Genomic DNA, 15665 nt, shown 5'->3' on the forward strand with positions numbered 1-15665 from the left:
CGCCGTTTTTCTATTCATTTTTCATTCTGGTTTGATATTTTGTACTGCCGACGCTGCTCCACCAGACAACCATGCCGTTTGTTACGTCGATTGTTCTATATTATTTGTTTTAAAATGTCAGGCCCGTTTTTTTATGCGTGCACGCGATGCACTGCGTACGTTTCTTACGTGCATGTGTCCAAGTTGTTTGCGTGATCTGTTAACACAGATGAAATAAAAACTGTTGCAGTACAAAACAGCATTCTTGTTTTATTGAACACCCCAAACAGTACAACAACAATGAATATTACGGCTGTATGCCTGCTTAAGAAACGCACAAAAGACACGCGTTTTCATCTTCGCCCAACACTCGTAGCACTCCACTAGGCCAAGAAAACCAAAATCTAACTTGCTGAACGTTTTACCAGCCGTCACACAGCTGCATAATAATGCGTGAAAGTACTTTAGCAAATGACCAACAAACATTCACACAGCGTTTTTTTTTGTTCACAGACCGTGTTAACATATGAGAAAGTTTAACTGCATTGCAATCACATATTTCGGAATATCTAATCACTTTCACCATTGAAGCCACAATCCTATAACACATGCGCTTTAAATTGAGCATGGCATTACTCAGACTTATATAGGAAATGCGCACGCGTGGCATTACTCAGATTTATATAGGAAATGCGCACGCGCATGCTAGATTCTCCTTTGGTACGTGCAGCTCAACATAAAATAGAAGTAATGTTCGTGGAGTAGCGAGCATATAGAAGGGCAACTACTTACAGCTTCACTTACCTTTGCAAAAACGGTATTCCAATTGCAATTCAATATTAACCGACGCAAGAACGATAACAACACACTTGTTGCACACAGGCGTACCAGGCTGACGCGCGAGGCCAAGCGTGGTATTTTAAGTGTAGCACAATCGTGCGTGTACAGTACGCTAGAATATTCTGGCACAACGTCGTCAAGCTTGCAGTCACTTACGCGGTTCCCACGATGTAGCACCCGTTGACGCCCTCGCGTCATCAAACTGCTACGACGTCGAGAACTACACACACAACTGACTTGGAAAAACGCGGTCTTGCAGGAGGCCATCTTGTCCAGCAACCAACAGACAAAAGTCCACAACTGAGGCGTCTGAAACATTGCCGTTGATGAGATGGCAGCTGAACGAAATCAGAGCTCATCGTCCGACGTGTGGCCACCGCCTTAACACAATATTAACGTTGCAACGTTCAAGGAAGGCGCGACGAAAGCGACGAGCCCAGCCGGTCTTGTTGGGTGCGCTACTGATGATGATGTGGTGCCGTTCCCTTTATAACGGGTCGCCGCGTGTATGGCGGCTTGGCAATAAAAAAATACAGGAGTATAAAAACCCCAGCTAAGGGAAAAGGAAAAAAAGGAAAAACAAACGATTAAGGAGGATGTGAGGGACGACCTACTCCATGAAAAAAAAAGGAAAAAAAAAGAAAAAGAAAAAAAAAAGATGGGGGGGGGGGGTCCGTTCACTTCGCGACCCTCTGAAGAGCTAGGATTCTCCATCTCTCCAGGCGCCGCTTAGTGCGCTCCACCGCTCCTCTGTTCATCTCCCCACCATCACCTTCGAATCCCAGAGCGGAATGCAAGGGGTTGTCTCCTCTACATTGGGGTTCGATCTCCCTGCACTGCACCACAATGTGTTCCATAGTTTCGTCCGCACACTCACAGACCCTACACAACACATCCCGCTGCTCACTATCTATAGTCCGCTGGCGTTCCAAGGTGCGCAGAGCCCCAGCTCGCGCCTCGAAGAGCAGGCTGCTTCCAAGGCTATTGTCATATATGAATAGAGCTCTTGCCCCCCATCCCCTGCAGCCACAGCTCCTCTTCCTTCTCCTTGACACGGTCGCGCACATCGTTCTCATATTGCTGCCATGTGTCCGCCTTATTTCTTCTCAAGGCGATATATGCGGTTTGTCCAGTTGGTGCGCATACACGTCGCTGAGAGGTAGTCAAAGACCTGTCGGGCGAGTCGCTCTTTCCGCAGAAAAGGCAAGCGGCCATGGTAGGTCAGTTTGCTTGCCGCCTCCCGTCAGGGGCGTAGCCAAGGGGGGGGGGGTGTTGGGGGGTTCAACCCCCCCCCCCGAAATTTTTCAGTTTTGCTTGCGTATATATACACGCGCACATACAAACGCACGCACGAACATACATAAAGTATGGTTGAACCCCCCCCCCCGAAAAAAATTTCTGGCTACGCCCCTGCCTCCCGTGCCTCGAAGGTGGACCACCCGAGGTCTCCTTGAACAGCCTCGATAGCTACTGCCCCATGCGATCCCAAAGCAGTGCGGCCGACCTCTCGCTGACGTCGTTACAGCCATTCTCTGGTCGCATGAGACAAGCAGACAACGGCGTTGCAGAAAGTCAGTGCTGGCACATGCACAAGCTTCCACATGTCGCGAACCATGAGATATCTGTTGAATCCCCATATGCTTCTGCGCCGGAGAACGCGCGCTGTGGATGGATGGATGGATGCTATGAGCGTCCCCTTTATAACGGGGCGGTGACATGTCTGCCACCAGGCTCGAAGGCGAAAAAAAAAGAAAGAAAAAAAATAAACTTCCTTGTTTCATGTTGTCCTAATGCCTTATCTACATTGATTAAATCTACGTTATTATACCAAAAAATATAAATTCACGGTCCATCTCTCTGCCTCTTAAGGCAGAATGACCTTTTTTTTTTTCCCAGTTATTTATTTGTGTACTTTATCTCTACTTTTCTGCCACCAATACTCTAACCGTCTCTTACTTATTTCTATCGCGGGCGTGTTCAGCTTTCCATTGTTGTCCCTAAAACCCAAGGCTTCATGTAGACTCGTGCCCACACGTATAGCTGGGTGAATATCGCCACATTCGATCAGTACATGTTCCATCGTTTCCTTAGTTCCCCCGCAGCATGTACATTGTTCTTCTTCGTTACTGAATCTCGCTTTATAACTACGCGTTCTCAGGCAGCCCGACCTTGCTTCAAACAGTAAAGCGCTTCCCCTTGAATTATCATAAAACCTTTCCCTCCTTATTTCGTTTTTTCCTTTTCGGTAGTTACTCAGAGCCGGCTTCTTTTCCATCGCTGTCATCCAATAAGTCCTCTCCGCCTCTCTGACCTTCCGCTTAATGCTCCTTGTTGTCATATCGCCCGCACTGCCAGCCGTATATTTACTGGTGAGCCTCCTAGTTCTTTTTCTCCACTGCGTGTCAACGCTTTTTCTATACAGTGCACAGCGCGCGCTCTCACGGCCACCGAAAGAAATAAAAGAAAGTGGAGAGAAGGGTCACCTTGGAGCATGGCATATCGATGGAAGCAAGAGGAGATCTTGCATCGTCGGTGTGGCGTATTGTCGAGAGATTGCGCTAGTTTGTTTTTGCGCAACGGAATCGCAAACTTCATTCAAAATGCATGGGATCCTGGGGGGTTGGGAGAGGGTGCAACCGCCTGAGCCTAAAGTTACCTGAGCCGAGCGGTGGCACCACCATACCATAATGTCTTGGGTGTTTCAAGGGTTCAATGAGGTCTGAGCATGAACAAATTTTTTTACCTGATGATTAGTCGGAAAGCTAAAACTATTGAATAATCGGACTTATTTGTATGCGTTTGTGCATGAGCTAAAAAAATAACAAAGATCAGTATATGTTGTAATCTGTGTGGGAAGTTTGCAGATAAAATAAACCATTAACTGTTTGAATTAGCATTAGCATAGGCGTGCGCAGGGTTCTCCATTAGAGAGGGCAACGTGTCATTGCAGCGCCTCCCCCCCCCCCCCCCCGGTCGATGCTTCACAATGGATGAAAAAAACAACATGAAAATAAAGTGATGAAGTGCTTTCTCACAATGGACGCCCCGGCTTTCCTGTAGTAAAGGTGGGAAGTAAACAGCTCTTGGAATGCAACATCCGGGACCTTCAGCCGCCGTTATCGCCACAAACCCACGTGGGCATAACAGAGTAAACGCATGAGGCAGGCTCCGCCCCCCCCCCTCACCCCGTAGGTGATTAAGGGGGGGGGGGGGGCTTAGCGCCCCTCATGAGCACGCCTGAGCTATGAGGACGCCTATTAGCGACATAATGCGTGAGGGACATCACCAGCTCGGGCTTGCTGATGAGCAACCGCATGGACGCTGGCGCCCAATTGACGTGCGTTTGCCTCAATTTTATAGCTTTCAACTCCAACGGATATTGATCCAGACACTGAAGCATATTGCATCAGAAGAGTAAACCATCTACGTCTGCTATGTGCTGATATCACGCCCTGCTCTGTTTCACAATTCATAGATTGCGTCGCTGTGTAGGCTATAGCGTAGCGAGACTTCTTGCGTTCACAACAAGAATTGTTCGCCGTTTTTACCAGCCAGAATGTGATTTTTACAGCGAAGCTGTCTTAGTCTGCCCCGTGCCGTCGTAGTAGTAGTAGAAGTAGTGGTTACTTAGAAGGTCACGTGACCTTCTAAGGTCATTACACAGGTCACGTGACCAGATCGGGAGTGACTAAAAAATAGAACAAAATGATGATGCTAGAAATGCTGCTGCTGATGATGATGTTTTTCTTCTTCGAATAAATAAGCCGAAATGACGATGATAACATTTTGTACCGAAAGTCATCACCATCGGCATTACAGCTTTACTGTTTACTGCCATGGAGGAAGGAACTCCATGTTTACTGCCGAATACTTCCTCCATGTTTGCTGCCCGACGGTTTTCACGGCGTGGAACTGCATGGCTGAATAGTTTTTTTTTCGTTATTTAATCTGAATGATAAATGAAACTATATGTTGTGCCTTAATAAAAAAAAAAAGCCTTCGTTGCACGGCTGGTGCTTGAGCTTTTCATTATTTTCGTTTTCTGCTTGTTTTTCATTTGCAGCCTGTCGCGGCGCTGCACGCGCACGCTCGTGCTCGGTTCGCACGAGCATTTAGTACAATGACCAAAGCCGACCACGAGACGCGCGGAGTTAGACCGAATGGACCGAATTCCTTCTGGCGTACCAGCCCTACCAGCTTCCACATCCTTAGCATATTTTATGACCACTGCAGGTTGAAGGCCATACCCAACGAATTCATCTTATCCTACGCGAGCTCATTCCATTTTACTCGTGGGAACTTGTTAATTTTTCACGTCCCTGGGCCACCTGATCCTGACGTTCTGCCATCCTCGGCTGCGTTTTTGGTATCGTTCTCACTGAACACCGCTTGCGTGACACAGCCCACCCAGGTCCATTTTTTTGCCCCGCTTAATCTCAACTAGAATACCGGTCCCGGGCTCCCCATGTTGGTTCCCTGAGCCATTCTGCTGTCTCGCGGTCCTTCCACATGCACCGTTAGATATGAAACGCAGTACAGATGCGCTAATGCTGAAGTAAATATATGGTTTCCCCGGCGAAAGGTGCTGTGGGTCTGTCCATGCGCTGCGTGAGCATGAAGAGCCAACAGCAGGGGAACCGGGCAGCGCCGCGCGCGTTTTTCGTCAGTTTAGCAGCGCGTAAGACAGATTAATTGGTGTCGCAGTTCTTCGGAGTTGGGCCATGGATGGGGTGCCGTCCATCTGCGTTGGTCAACGCGGAGTGCCAGGCTCGGGACGCACGATACGCGGCTGAAACGACAACGTAAGCATGCGTCGACTTATCGTGACACATTGCAGCTGAGCGATAAGAATTCGGAAGTGAACATGTTGAGAAAATATCGCGAATGTGCAAATGAAACTCCCACACAGAGGGAACGCCGTCGCGACGCTGATGCCATGTAGACGCCACGTGACGCCAGCAGTCAAGTACGAGGACTCGACGTGCGAGGGAATTAACGCAATTAACGGCCAAGCCGTGAACCAATAGGCAGTTTTAGAATAACGTACGCAAAGCTTCGCGCTAGCGTTTGTCGCCACTGCGCATGCGTCGTAGTGACGGACAGGGGCGTAGCCAAGGGGGGGGGGTGGGGGTTCACCCCCCCCCCCGAAATTTTTCAATTTTGCTTGCGCATATATACACGCACACATACAAACGCACGCACTAACATACATAATGTATGGTTGAACCCCCCCGAAAAAAATTTCTGGCTACGCCCCTGGTGACGGATATGTGACCGCAACGACCGCTATGTTTACGTACGCTATTCTAAAAATGCCTAATTTTTGTGCTTCAACGGCTGCCTTATCGTTTGTTTGATTGCCATAACAAACAAGGCAACCGTTCCGTTGAAACGATTCTACTTGTGCGCATAGTAAAAAGATCATTGCAAAAGTGGAAAATTTGACCTTAAAGTTTGTTCACGCTTCGCGCCAAACCATTGTTCGTGGAAATAACACAAAACTTCGCATACTCATATACTACATGCATGCACAAGAAAGGGCTATCGCCGAGCGCTTTTTTTTCTTTCTTCTTTTTTTTTTTTTCAGCACTTGCCTACGCGTGTCGCCGCGCCCATGGTCGCGCCCCGCAGGAGGATCCAGCTGGCTGGTTGCAGCACCGTTCGGTGAAAGCCGGTCACGCAGCGACAGCTGTGCGGATGATCTGACGTCAAGAGAGATCCGACCGTTGGCCACAATGAGCACGGTCTTTTCGCTTCGCTCGCTCGGCTGCCTGCTCGTTTCTCGCGTGCGTTGACGTCCCCATTCAATGGTTCACCTCCGAAAATTTAGCTGATTGCACGACAGTGAATCCTCTGAGCTTGGCGACATCAACAGCTGGCCTCTAAATGGCAACGAGCCTCCGTAGAAGCAAGACGGAACGGTGAGCGCTGTGCTTCTGCGACGTAGATTCCGGGCTTTTCGGTGTGCTAATGCGTTCTGCCTGTTTCATTATCAGCATTCAGCACCTAGCTTCAGGACACAGCATCGCCTTTGAAAGGAATGGGCTTCCAAGTGACGATGAGACCGTGTAAGTTGCCGTCCCGCATACATAGAATATACCTTTTGACATTTGTGTAATTTCAGCGCAGTCATGTTGGTTTCGTAGTGCGGTGGATGGGGAGTCGGAATAGGTCGCTTTATGATCACACAGATTACTCGAGGGAGTGAAGGTTGTTTAAGCAGCCAGGGTCCTCGTCTTACATCATTTCGATACTTATTCGACAGCCACGCTATTGAATGCGCTTTACTGAACGTTAGGAGTTCGAACGTTAGAGTGCTTCACGAGTGTTCGAACGCTCCTCGAGCAGCCGTATGGAAAACGTTAATGACCTTTCGCTTCTGTTCTACTTATTTGAGACTTATTTTTCAGCTTTTCGAAACAGCAGCTTTACTTATATACTGTTTGTGCTACGTTCCATATGTTCTAGTTAATAGCAGTTCTGTCGCATAAAACGTGAGGCCGTCACGTGGCGTATTACCACTGAATTGAACTCATCACTGCTTACGAAGAGTTTGGCAACGTAACAGTCGGGTCCGTAGCCTGTATCGTTTGTCTTGTCCCCTTGCAAATAATCGTAGCATTTTTGCTTGGCAAGTGATTCGTTTGGCATTGCATGCTCACCTTGCCGTACGTTTTTTTTTTTTTTTTTGGTTGCTGGGAAGGTTGGATATGTCTACGTACTCATGATTCTTTGGCACATGCTTATTCGCGATTACTGTGTATTCGTAGTGTGTTATCAATATTCAGTTGTATATGCTAGTTTGCATGAAGACGGCACGCATGGCAGATTGCTTCGCCATATGGTTTATGTTGCTGACACTTCGCTTAAGTTCTCTTAAGAGCTATTTCTTGCAATCACATTTTACGTCAATGTGTATGAGCAGTAAAATAAGTAAACAGATGGGACAGGTGGTTTTAATAAAACCTATAATGGTGGACATAAATAAATGTAGTATTTATATTGTGGCCTGTTGGCAGTTTCAGTTATGGATGCTGATTACCTATACTTGTCATTAGAAACCCAGAGACTAATCTCCTGAAGTCATGTTTTGTGAGCAGTGACAGGCTGTTGCACTTCCATTCAACTTACGTTGTTGTTTTTTACTGCCTCTGCTGTTATTTTCACTCCTTTTAGTGGAACAAGGTATACCTCTTAAAGCCCAGTGAGTAATTTTGATGCATAAAAACCCATAAATATATTTCTCACCTGTTCTAAATATAATGATTTTGCCTAAGTGAGATTACATGGGAGGCAAATAGCACCTGCTGCTCATAAACTGAATTAAGCATATGTGGCAAAAGCAAAATAACTATGTGCTTGTCCTTAAGCATGAAGGAAAGAAGATGACTCTTAAGGCCTCGTTTTCTTTGTTAGACACAATATTAATGAGAACTAACAGACAATAACGCCAAGGAAAGTATAGGGGGGGTTATCTGTAGTATTTAGAATATAAATATGAAGAAAGTAAAGTGGACGAAAAGATAACTTGCCGCCAGCAGGGACCGAACCTGCGACCTTCGAATAACGCGTCCGATGCTCTACCACTGAGCTACGGCGGCGGTCATCCTCCCGTCCACTTTATGGGGTATATATGTGCAGTTAAACCTTGGAGTGTTGGTCAGCGCCAATCGCAGCCATGGCGGCGAGTGTGGAACACTCCTTTTCTGCCTTTCTGGCGTCACGTAGCACGTAATCTTTTTATGAGCTGGCAGCTGACCAATAATCCCTCGCATACTACCTGAAGGCATCAAGTCTGCCAGAACGAGACCCTTGCTATGAATGAAGGAAAGAGAACGAGACCCTTGCTATGCATGAAGGAAAGAGAACGAGACCCTTGCTATGAATGAAGGAAAGAGGAAAAAAGGAATGGGAAATACAGCCAAGGATGGCAGAACATTGGATGAGGTGATGCATAAATTTGCAGGCATTAAATGGAATCAGCTTGTGTAGTACAGGGCAAATTGGAGATCATTGGGAGAGGCCTTTGTTTTGCAGTAGACGTAAAATAGAGTGATGATGCCAGTGTAGAGAAAAAGAGGAATAAAATGATAGAGCAGGGGGTATTGAAGATTTAAGAAATTTTTGGCAAGACATAGGTCTGTGTAGTGAGTGGGTGAGTGGGTAAAAACTTTATTTAAAAGCCAAGCTATTTTGGTGGGCAGCTTTGTGGCTAGGCAGCCACGAGCCCCTGGGCCCGGGCAGCATCTTCTGCTCTCGTGATAACCCTGGCCTGCAGGTCACGGTCAGAGCTGCGCAGCACAGCCTCCTATTGCTCAGTATTATTTACCTCCCGATTCTTATGGTCTACTGCTGGGCACAGCCACATAATGTGGAGTAACTGTGCTCTTTGCTTGCACTGCTTGCTGTATTTGGATATTGGTTTGGGTTGCTTGCACTGCTTGCATGTATTTGGATATTGTTTTGGGTAGAAATAGTGATAAGCTATGGGGTTGGGGTGCAGAAAAGTTGGCACACTTGCTGCAAGCACATACACTGAAAGAAATGAAAGTTTGGGCAGTTGAAAGGGAAACCTAGATGTATCCTGGTACTACTGCCATGAGAGATAATGTACGAGTGGGAAAGTTAAAATTTCCAAGCCAGTGTAGCACCTGTCTGTGTTAGTGTTGTAGTTAGTGTGGTACATTTTGTGAGCCTCAGTTTTATCTCGGCCTGCTGTTGTAGCTAAGCAGGTAACGTGTTATGCTGCTAAGCTTGAGGACATAGTTTTGATATTTGGCCACAGCGGCTGCGTTTCAGTGAGGCCAAAATGTAAGAACAGCTGTGTGCTTAGATTTAGGTACACGTTAAAGAATCCCAGGTGGCCACATTTAATCCGAAGTCGCCCACTGCAGCATGCCTCAATTGTTGTTTTGGCACGTAATACCCCATAATTACATTACAGTTTTATCATGCTGGAACATGCTCGGTGCTAATGAAATGCTTATGTCACCCAAGGTCTGTCTGGTAGTCGCTATAATTGCATCTCTCTTTCCCAGAGTTTAGCAAATGTTTAGCCAGGATTCTGGTTTTGGAGGTGGCTAGTTGCTTAGCTGCCTAATTGCATCTGTGTGTTTTAATAATTGGGAGGTGGGAGATGTGGGAAGGTTTGGCTGCTCCTGGTAGGTATAAGGGTGTTGTATATAAACCACTTGCGTTGTCTCAGCCATCAGATTCAGATTTCATGAGTCAAGAAAACACAGACCTTGTCCCTGCTTGTATAAATGTGGCGTCTCGTGCGCTGTGCTTTCATTGTCATCATTTCACACATTCACTTTTAGCTGCCCTAAGTATGGCAGCTGGCTCTATAGCTGGTAGAACTAATGAATAATCCAACCTCATCTTGTGTGTGGTGACTAAAGGAGGTGGCTCTACACCAGTTGTTGGTTGAATGACATGGCACCTTATTGTTCTCTTTCTTCAGAGTGTACTGCATGGATTGCTCAAGTGGGGCAGCTTTGAGCCCTTGGTCTGAGCATACAGTGCCTACTGCCACTTCCTCATGGGATGAGGTACATAAAATTTTGCCATTAGAAGTTTATTGCTCTTTTAATTTGTAGTTGCATTTGGCATGGATCATGCTTGGTAAAATGTCTCTAACACACCCTTTGAGCCAAGTGAAGCAAGCATGCTTGCAGTGTTGTACGTGTGTGGCCAGGTATGTTTAATTGAAAACTTAGCTGTTCCCACAGAGATAATTTAAAAGTGACTAGCTTTGTTATGTGTTAGCAGCAAGTTGTCATTGCATGACTGAATGCTTTCTGATATCCTTTAATTCATTTAAGAAATTAATGACTACATAGGTGAAGTTGTGGCTGGTAAGTACAACATGCAACCAAGTAATTCAATTCTGTTTATTCCAGTAGTTAGGGTTGTTTAAATGGTGCTATAGATATTAAATGCAGCTTTGGTATTATGTTTTGATGCACTTTAAGAAACAATTTCGATTTTAAATTAAGGGGCTGCAATTGTGCCTCTTTTATAGGGTGTTCTTGTTATACAAGCACAGACATCGAAGGAAGTGATGATGTAACATCTTGTATAACATAATGCCCTTGTCATTAATGAAATTAAACAGCTATAATGGATAACAGGGCATTGTCCTTCATCCTAAAGGCAGAAAACAACAACAAAAAAAGAATGGAAAATGTATGTTACCCAGTGGCATAGCCTGGTCTGGCTGAGGGGTTCAAACTTCCCTGAAATTTTTCAATTTTGCATGTGCATGTACGAACGCACACATACAATGCACGCACGAACATACATAAAGAATAGTTGCCCCCCTCTCCCCGAAAAACATGTCTGGCTACGCTACTGTATGTTACGCATGTACTGATAAGCAATGTATGCTAGTCTTTAAACTGCGCTATACTGCAGTCAGTTGTCTTTGACATGTCTTATGCAGGCATATAGTTTAAAACAAAATCTGATCGAGGTAACTGTGCAGTTTTTTTTAATGCCATGTGGCCTAGATGAAAAATTTTTCACAAGAGCCTTCTTGTCTGTTAGTGTCAGATGCTGATCCAAGATGGACATCATGGCATACTGGGGCCATATTCTCAAACGATCGCAGAAGGTGACAATCGCAAAAGCATCTCCTTTGGTGCGCGCTCATTGGCTATTGAGCTAAACCGGAAAAGTGAGGGTGCCATCTAGCATTTCCGTCGACGTGACATTGCTCTATGGCGCTACTGACATGCCTGGAATAAACGAACACACTTTATCACTGTTGGCTGGTGGTGAAGTCTAGCATTTCAGTGACATAGGTGGTAGCTTCTAGTATTCAATCCTCGGTGGATGTGCGCAGCATTTTTTACGCTGAAGCTTTCAGCGACCATTACCTCGGGGTGTTTTCAGCACTCGTTCCTTGCCAACGTGTGTTTTTTCGTGGTTTGAACATTCCAGAAACATGAACCACGTGCGCGTTGCTTGCACGGTTTATCGCGCGCCAGCAACGTGTTGAGATGTTGAGACGATGTCGCTGCGGCGGCACCCTTCAGCTGAACTCTCTGAATAAGACATGTTAAACTCTCAGGGAAAATATATTTCACACAAGTTGCATTCTTTAAATATTGTACTGTGCATTAAACAGTTGCACAAAAAAGAAACGTTGAAAGGACCTTCAACATGTCCTATATTTCAAGTAGCCACAGCCAAGCCTGGTCACTGCATAGAAGCCAGCGTACGCTCGAAAACTCCGCACTCAGGTCAATCTGCGCTCATACGGTACGCTCACTCCTGTGTTGTGAGACATTTGTAACACCAACGGCCAGTGTAACAATGATGTCACAGGCAAGTGTTTTTTCAGTTATTGAACGCATCAGATTCTACATCACCAAACGTGATACTATCGCCTTTCTCGATCGTTTGAGAATATGGGCCCTGGTGTTCTAATTTATTGGTGAGAAAGTAGACAACTTTCTTCGCTGGGATAAACTGGAATGAACACTAAAAAAATTTGTGTTTTCTTGAGTCTACAGGCTGTTGTGTGTTACATCAAAGCTTGAATATAACTGTTGTTCACTTAGATGATAAAAAAATGCCAAAAGTGCCAGAAAACAATGACATTAGCAATGCAACAACTCTACCCTTTTCCTGCCACCATGAATAGCCAGCTCGGTATAGCCTGAAAGCTGTTTATAAAGAACTAGCATGTTTAAGCTGACTTCGAGTAGTTTGTGATAATGTAAACAGTTTGAGAAAGTATGAAACAAGCTTGGAGTTCTGTATGCAGTGGGATGCATAATGCACAGGTCTGTGCAAGCCTAGCAGGTCTGCACTTCGTGGTTTTGAGCAGCACATTCTAGACACCTTCCAAGTTATGCAGAAGCCTGGTCATGTCTTCAATTTACTACATGAAAAGTCTTTTGTGGACCGCAGATTTTATGGTCGCTTTTATTTTTTCAGAGTGATGCACCAAATTTCTCTGGGTGGTTTCTGATGTCAGCTGTCACATTTGAATAACATGAACATTTATTTTTTATTCTTCTGAAGTCTAGTGAGGTGTGGCTATTCAAAGTATTGATTATCTCAGGTTCTCTTTTAGTTGTTACTTTGTCAACTGTGATGTTTTAATGATGGGAATTTATTTATTTGTAGGTGCACGCTGAAGAAATAGCGAGTAAAAAGGGTGTCTTTTTGTCGTGCAATAGTAATCATTGTCTATCTCGCGTGCCTTGCCTTGCATTATCGCCCTGTGCCCTATACTTTTAGGCTACGAACAGCATGTGTGTTATCAGCGTGACGTAGTGTTCTTGATAGGAAAGGGGCAAGCGTCGAGTTTTCAAGGGAGGAGACGCAACCCAGCCACATGACGATTATTGTTGTGGGACAAAAAGACACCCTTTTTACGTGCCATTTTTTTTAGTGCAGTCAATTTAGTATAAAGTCATTATTTCAGTTATCTCTAGTCTTCTCTGTGTTGATGCTCATGTTATCTGTTGTGTGTTAAGATGAACATCAATTTTTAATTTGTCTGAAGTCTAGTAAGGTTTAGCTAATGAAAGCATTGCTTATCTCTAGTCTTCTGTTAGTTATTACTGTGCCAGCAGAGATGTTTTAATGATGGGAACATATTTTAAAAATTTTTTGAAAGTGTGGTTTGTTGAGTAAATGTTGTTGAGTAACAGTGCTGAGTAAGTCACTTGAATTGTTGTTTTTTGTTTACCGAAAAAGAAAATTAATTAGCAATGATGTTCGACCCTGGAAATCTACTTGAAAGCAGACTTGCAGTGTTCCAAAACTTGACTTTTTATGCTCCAAAGCTGCCCCAAAACTCCCCTTTTATTACTCTAATGCTGCTCCAAAAAAACATTAATCCTGCTCCCTGAGCTGCTTCAAAAAGGCTCAAGACTGCTCCCCTCCCCTGGCTGAAGTGTTTATTCGAATATCTTTAGAAAAGGGGGGTGCTCCATGTATTGCGATTCTGCCACACCTCTGGGTGGTTGTCTCTTTCATCAAAGTATTGCATGTTATGGCTCTAGTGCAACATAAATTTCTTACGCCACAGTATACTTGAACATATTCCGGCCACGGCGCCCGTATTTGCGGTGGAGGCGAAGATGCTGGAGGCCCATGTACTTAGATTTAGTTGCACGTTAAAGAACCTCAGGTGGTCGAAATTTCCAGAGCCCTCCATTACAGCGTCCCTCATAATCAGATCGTAGTTTTGGGACGTAAAACCCCGACAATTATTAGTATACGCGAACATTGCCATCACTTCATTAGCAAGGTGGGCCTTTCGGAATCTGGTTGTGTGCATCTTGCAAGCACTACAGTTCCTGACTGATGCAGGCGACATTAGCTGCTTTAGAATGTATTTGTTTTAGAAGAGTTGTATTAGCAAAAGTTTTGTTGAATGTTTATTGTTAACCCCTTTAGTGCTGATTAAGTTACGAAAAGTTGTTCCAAAATTGCCAAATTTTTTTATGACGGGAAATGCTTCAGTAGCATGTTCAAAACAGAAAAATACTGGCTAAAACATTTTACGACAGATAAAATTTCTTTATTCGTCATAGTTCGCACCGTCATGTAATACCCTGGCCCGTAGCCAGGAATTCTTTTTCGGGGTGGGGGCACTTGCCGAAGGCCTTGAAAAACACCTATTATTTATTTTTGGTAAAACAACCCCCTCCATCAGAATTTCGGAGGGGGGGGGGGCATCTAAACCCCTAGCCTCCCCCATAGCTGCGGGCCTGGTAGTACCCCACACTTGGGGCATTTGATGTGTATTCCGAAAGAAATTTCTGCTACTCCAGAAAGTAAGAGTTCCATTTCACTTCCCCTGAACAAAATGTTCTATTCCTCAATAGTTCAGTACAATCTAGATGAGGCAACCATCCTTGTGGTAGCGTTCAAAGCATGGCACTGCGCCAACGCAAGGCGCTCATTTCGCCGTTTAGTGTGCAGACTCTCATTCGATAAAAGCGCCAATCACGGAACCCATGCTGCAGTCTTAAGTTTTAAATAGGAAAACACCATTTGGACGAGCAGGGCTCGTCAAAAGCCTCTTGAAACATTGCTGAAGAGCCATGACAAGCACAGCTCGTCATAAGCAAAAAATTACACCATCTCCCACTAAAGGGAACCATGTGGGAATGCGAAGCAGCGCATGGGTCGACTTAAAGTTCCGTTCATCATCGGCATCTTGCCCGATGTTAACGTGTCCTTGTAAGTGGAGCACACCATGAATTCACTGCAGTTGCTGTTGCTTTTACTCGTCCTGAACTCTTGTTGGAGCACACCACGCGGGTTCATCGCCACGCCACGCGGGAGCACTTGCGTTCATCGCGCATCTGCAGAATATCGTTCCCCGACGCCATCACGTGATTGCTGAGAGAGTGTAAGGGGGAGAGGCCACAGCGTCTTACCCAGCCCCTTACGCAGGCCCGAACGCGCTAGCGCGTGCCAGCGTGTTCTGACTAGGATACAACGCGTTGGTTCATCGCGCGTCTGCAGAATCTTGTTCCCCGACGCCATCACACGGTTGCTGAGAGAGTGTAAGGGGGAGAGGCCACAGTGTCTTCCCCAGCTTCTACACAGGCCCGAACGCACTAGCGCGTCCCAGCACACATGGTTCCCGAGTGGACGGTTGCCAATGGAAGGACGGACACAGCCCCGAGCAAAAGCTGCTTCGCATCTAAAAAGTGACGATTTCTCATGACGAGCTCAGCTCATCATAAGCAGTTAAGGGGTTAAGAGGGGATGTAGATGAACCAGTTTAGACTAATAAATTATCCTTTGAGCATAATATTGTAATTAATTATGAGATCACAGGTTCATTATTAAAAAAGAAAATGAAGGTGAAA

The 15665-nt window shown here is 45.4% G+C and overlaps 1 protein-coding gene across 1 annotated transcript in view; it reads left to right on the plus strand.

Annotated features, from left to right (window-relative positions):
• Positions 1 to 6534: 6534 nt before the first annotated feature.
• The window catches only part of LOC119397929 (uncharacterized), a 46910-nt gene continuing 37779 nt past the window's right edge, over positions 6535 to 15665 (plus strand). Inside the window, exons 1-3 of the mRNA XM_049416448.1 lie at positions 6535 to 6740; positions 6816 to 6887; positions 10283 to 10370. Coding sequence (XP_049272405.1) covers positions 6706 to 6740; positions 6816 to 6887; positions 10283 to 10370 — 195 coding nt within the window. The 5' untranslated portion in view covers positions 6535 to 6705. The remainder of the gene's footprint in view (positions 6741 to 6815; positions 6888 to 10282; positions 10371 to 15665) is intronic.

The sequence above is a fragment of the Rhipicephalus sanguineus genome, chromosome 1 (genome assembly GCF_013339695.2).
Source record: "Rhipicephalus sanguineus isolate Rsan-2018 chromosome 1, BIME_Rsan_1.4, whole genome shotgun sequence".
Taxonomy (NCBI): domain Eukaryota; kingdom Metazoa; phylum Arthropoda; class Arachnida; order Ixodida; family Ixodidae; genus Rhipicephalus; species Rhipicephalus sanguineus.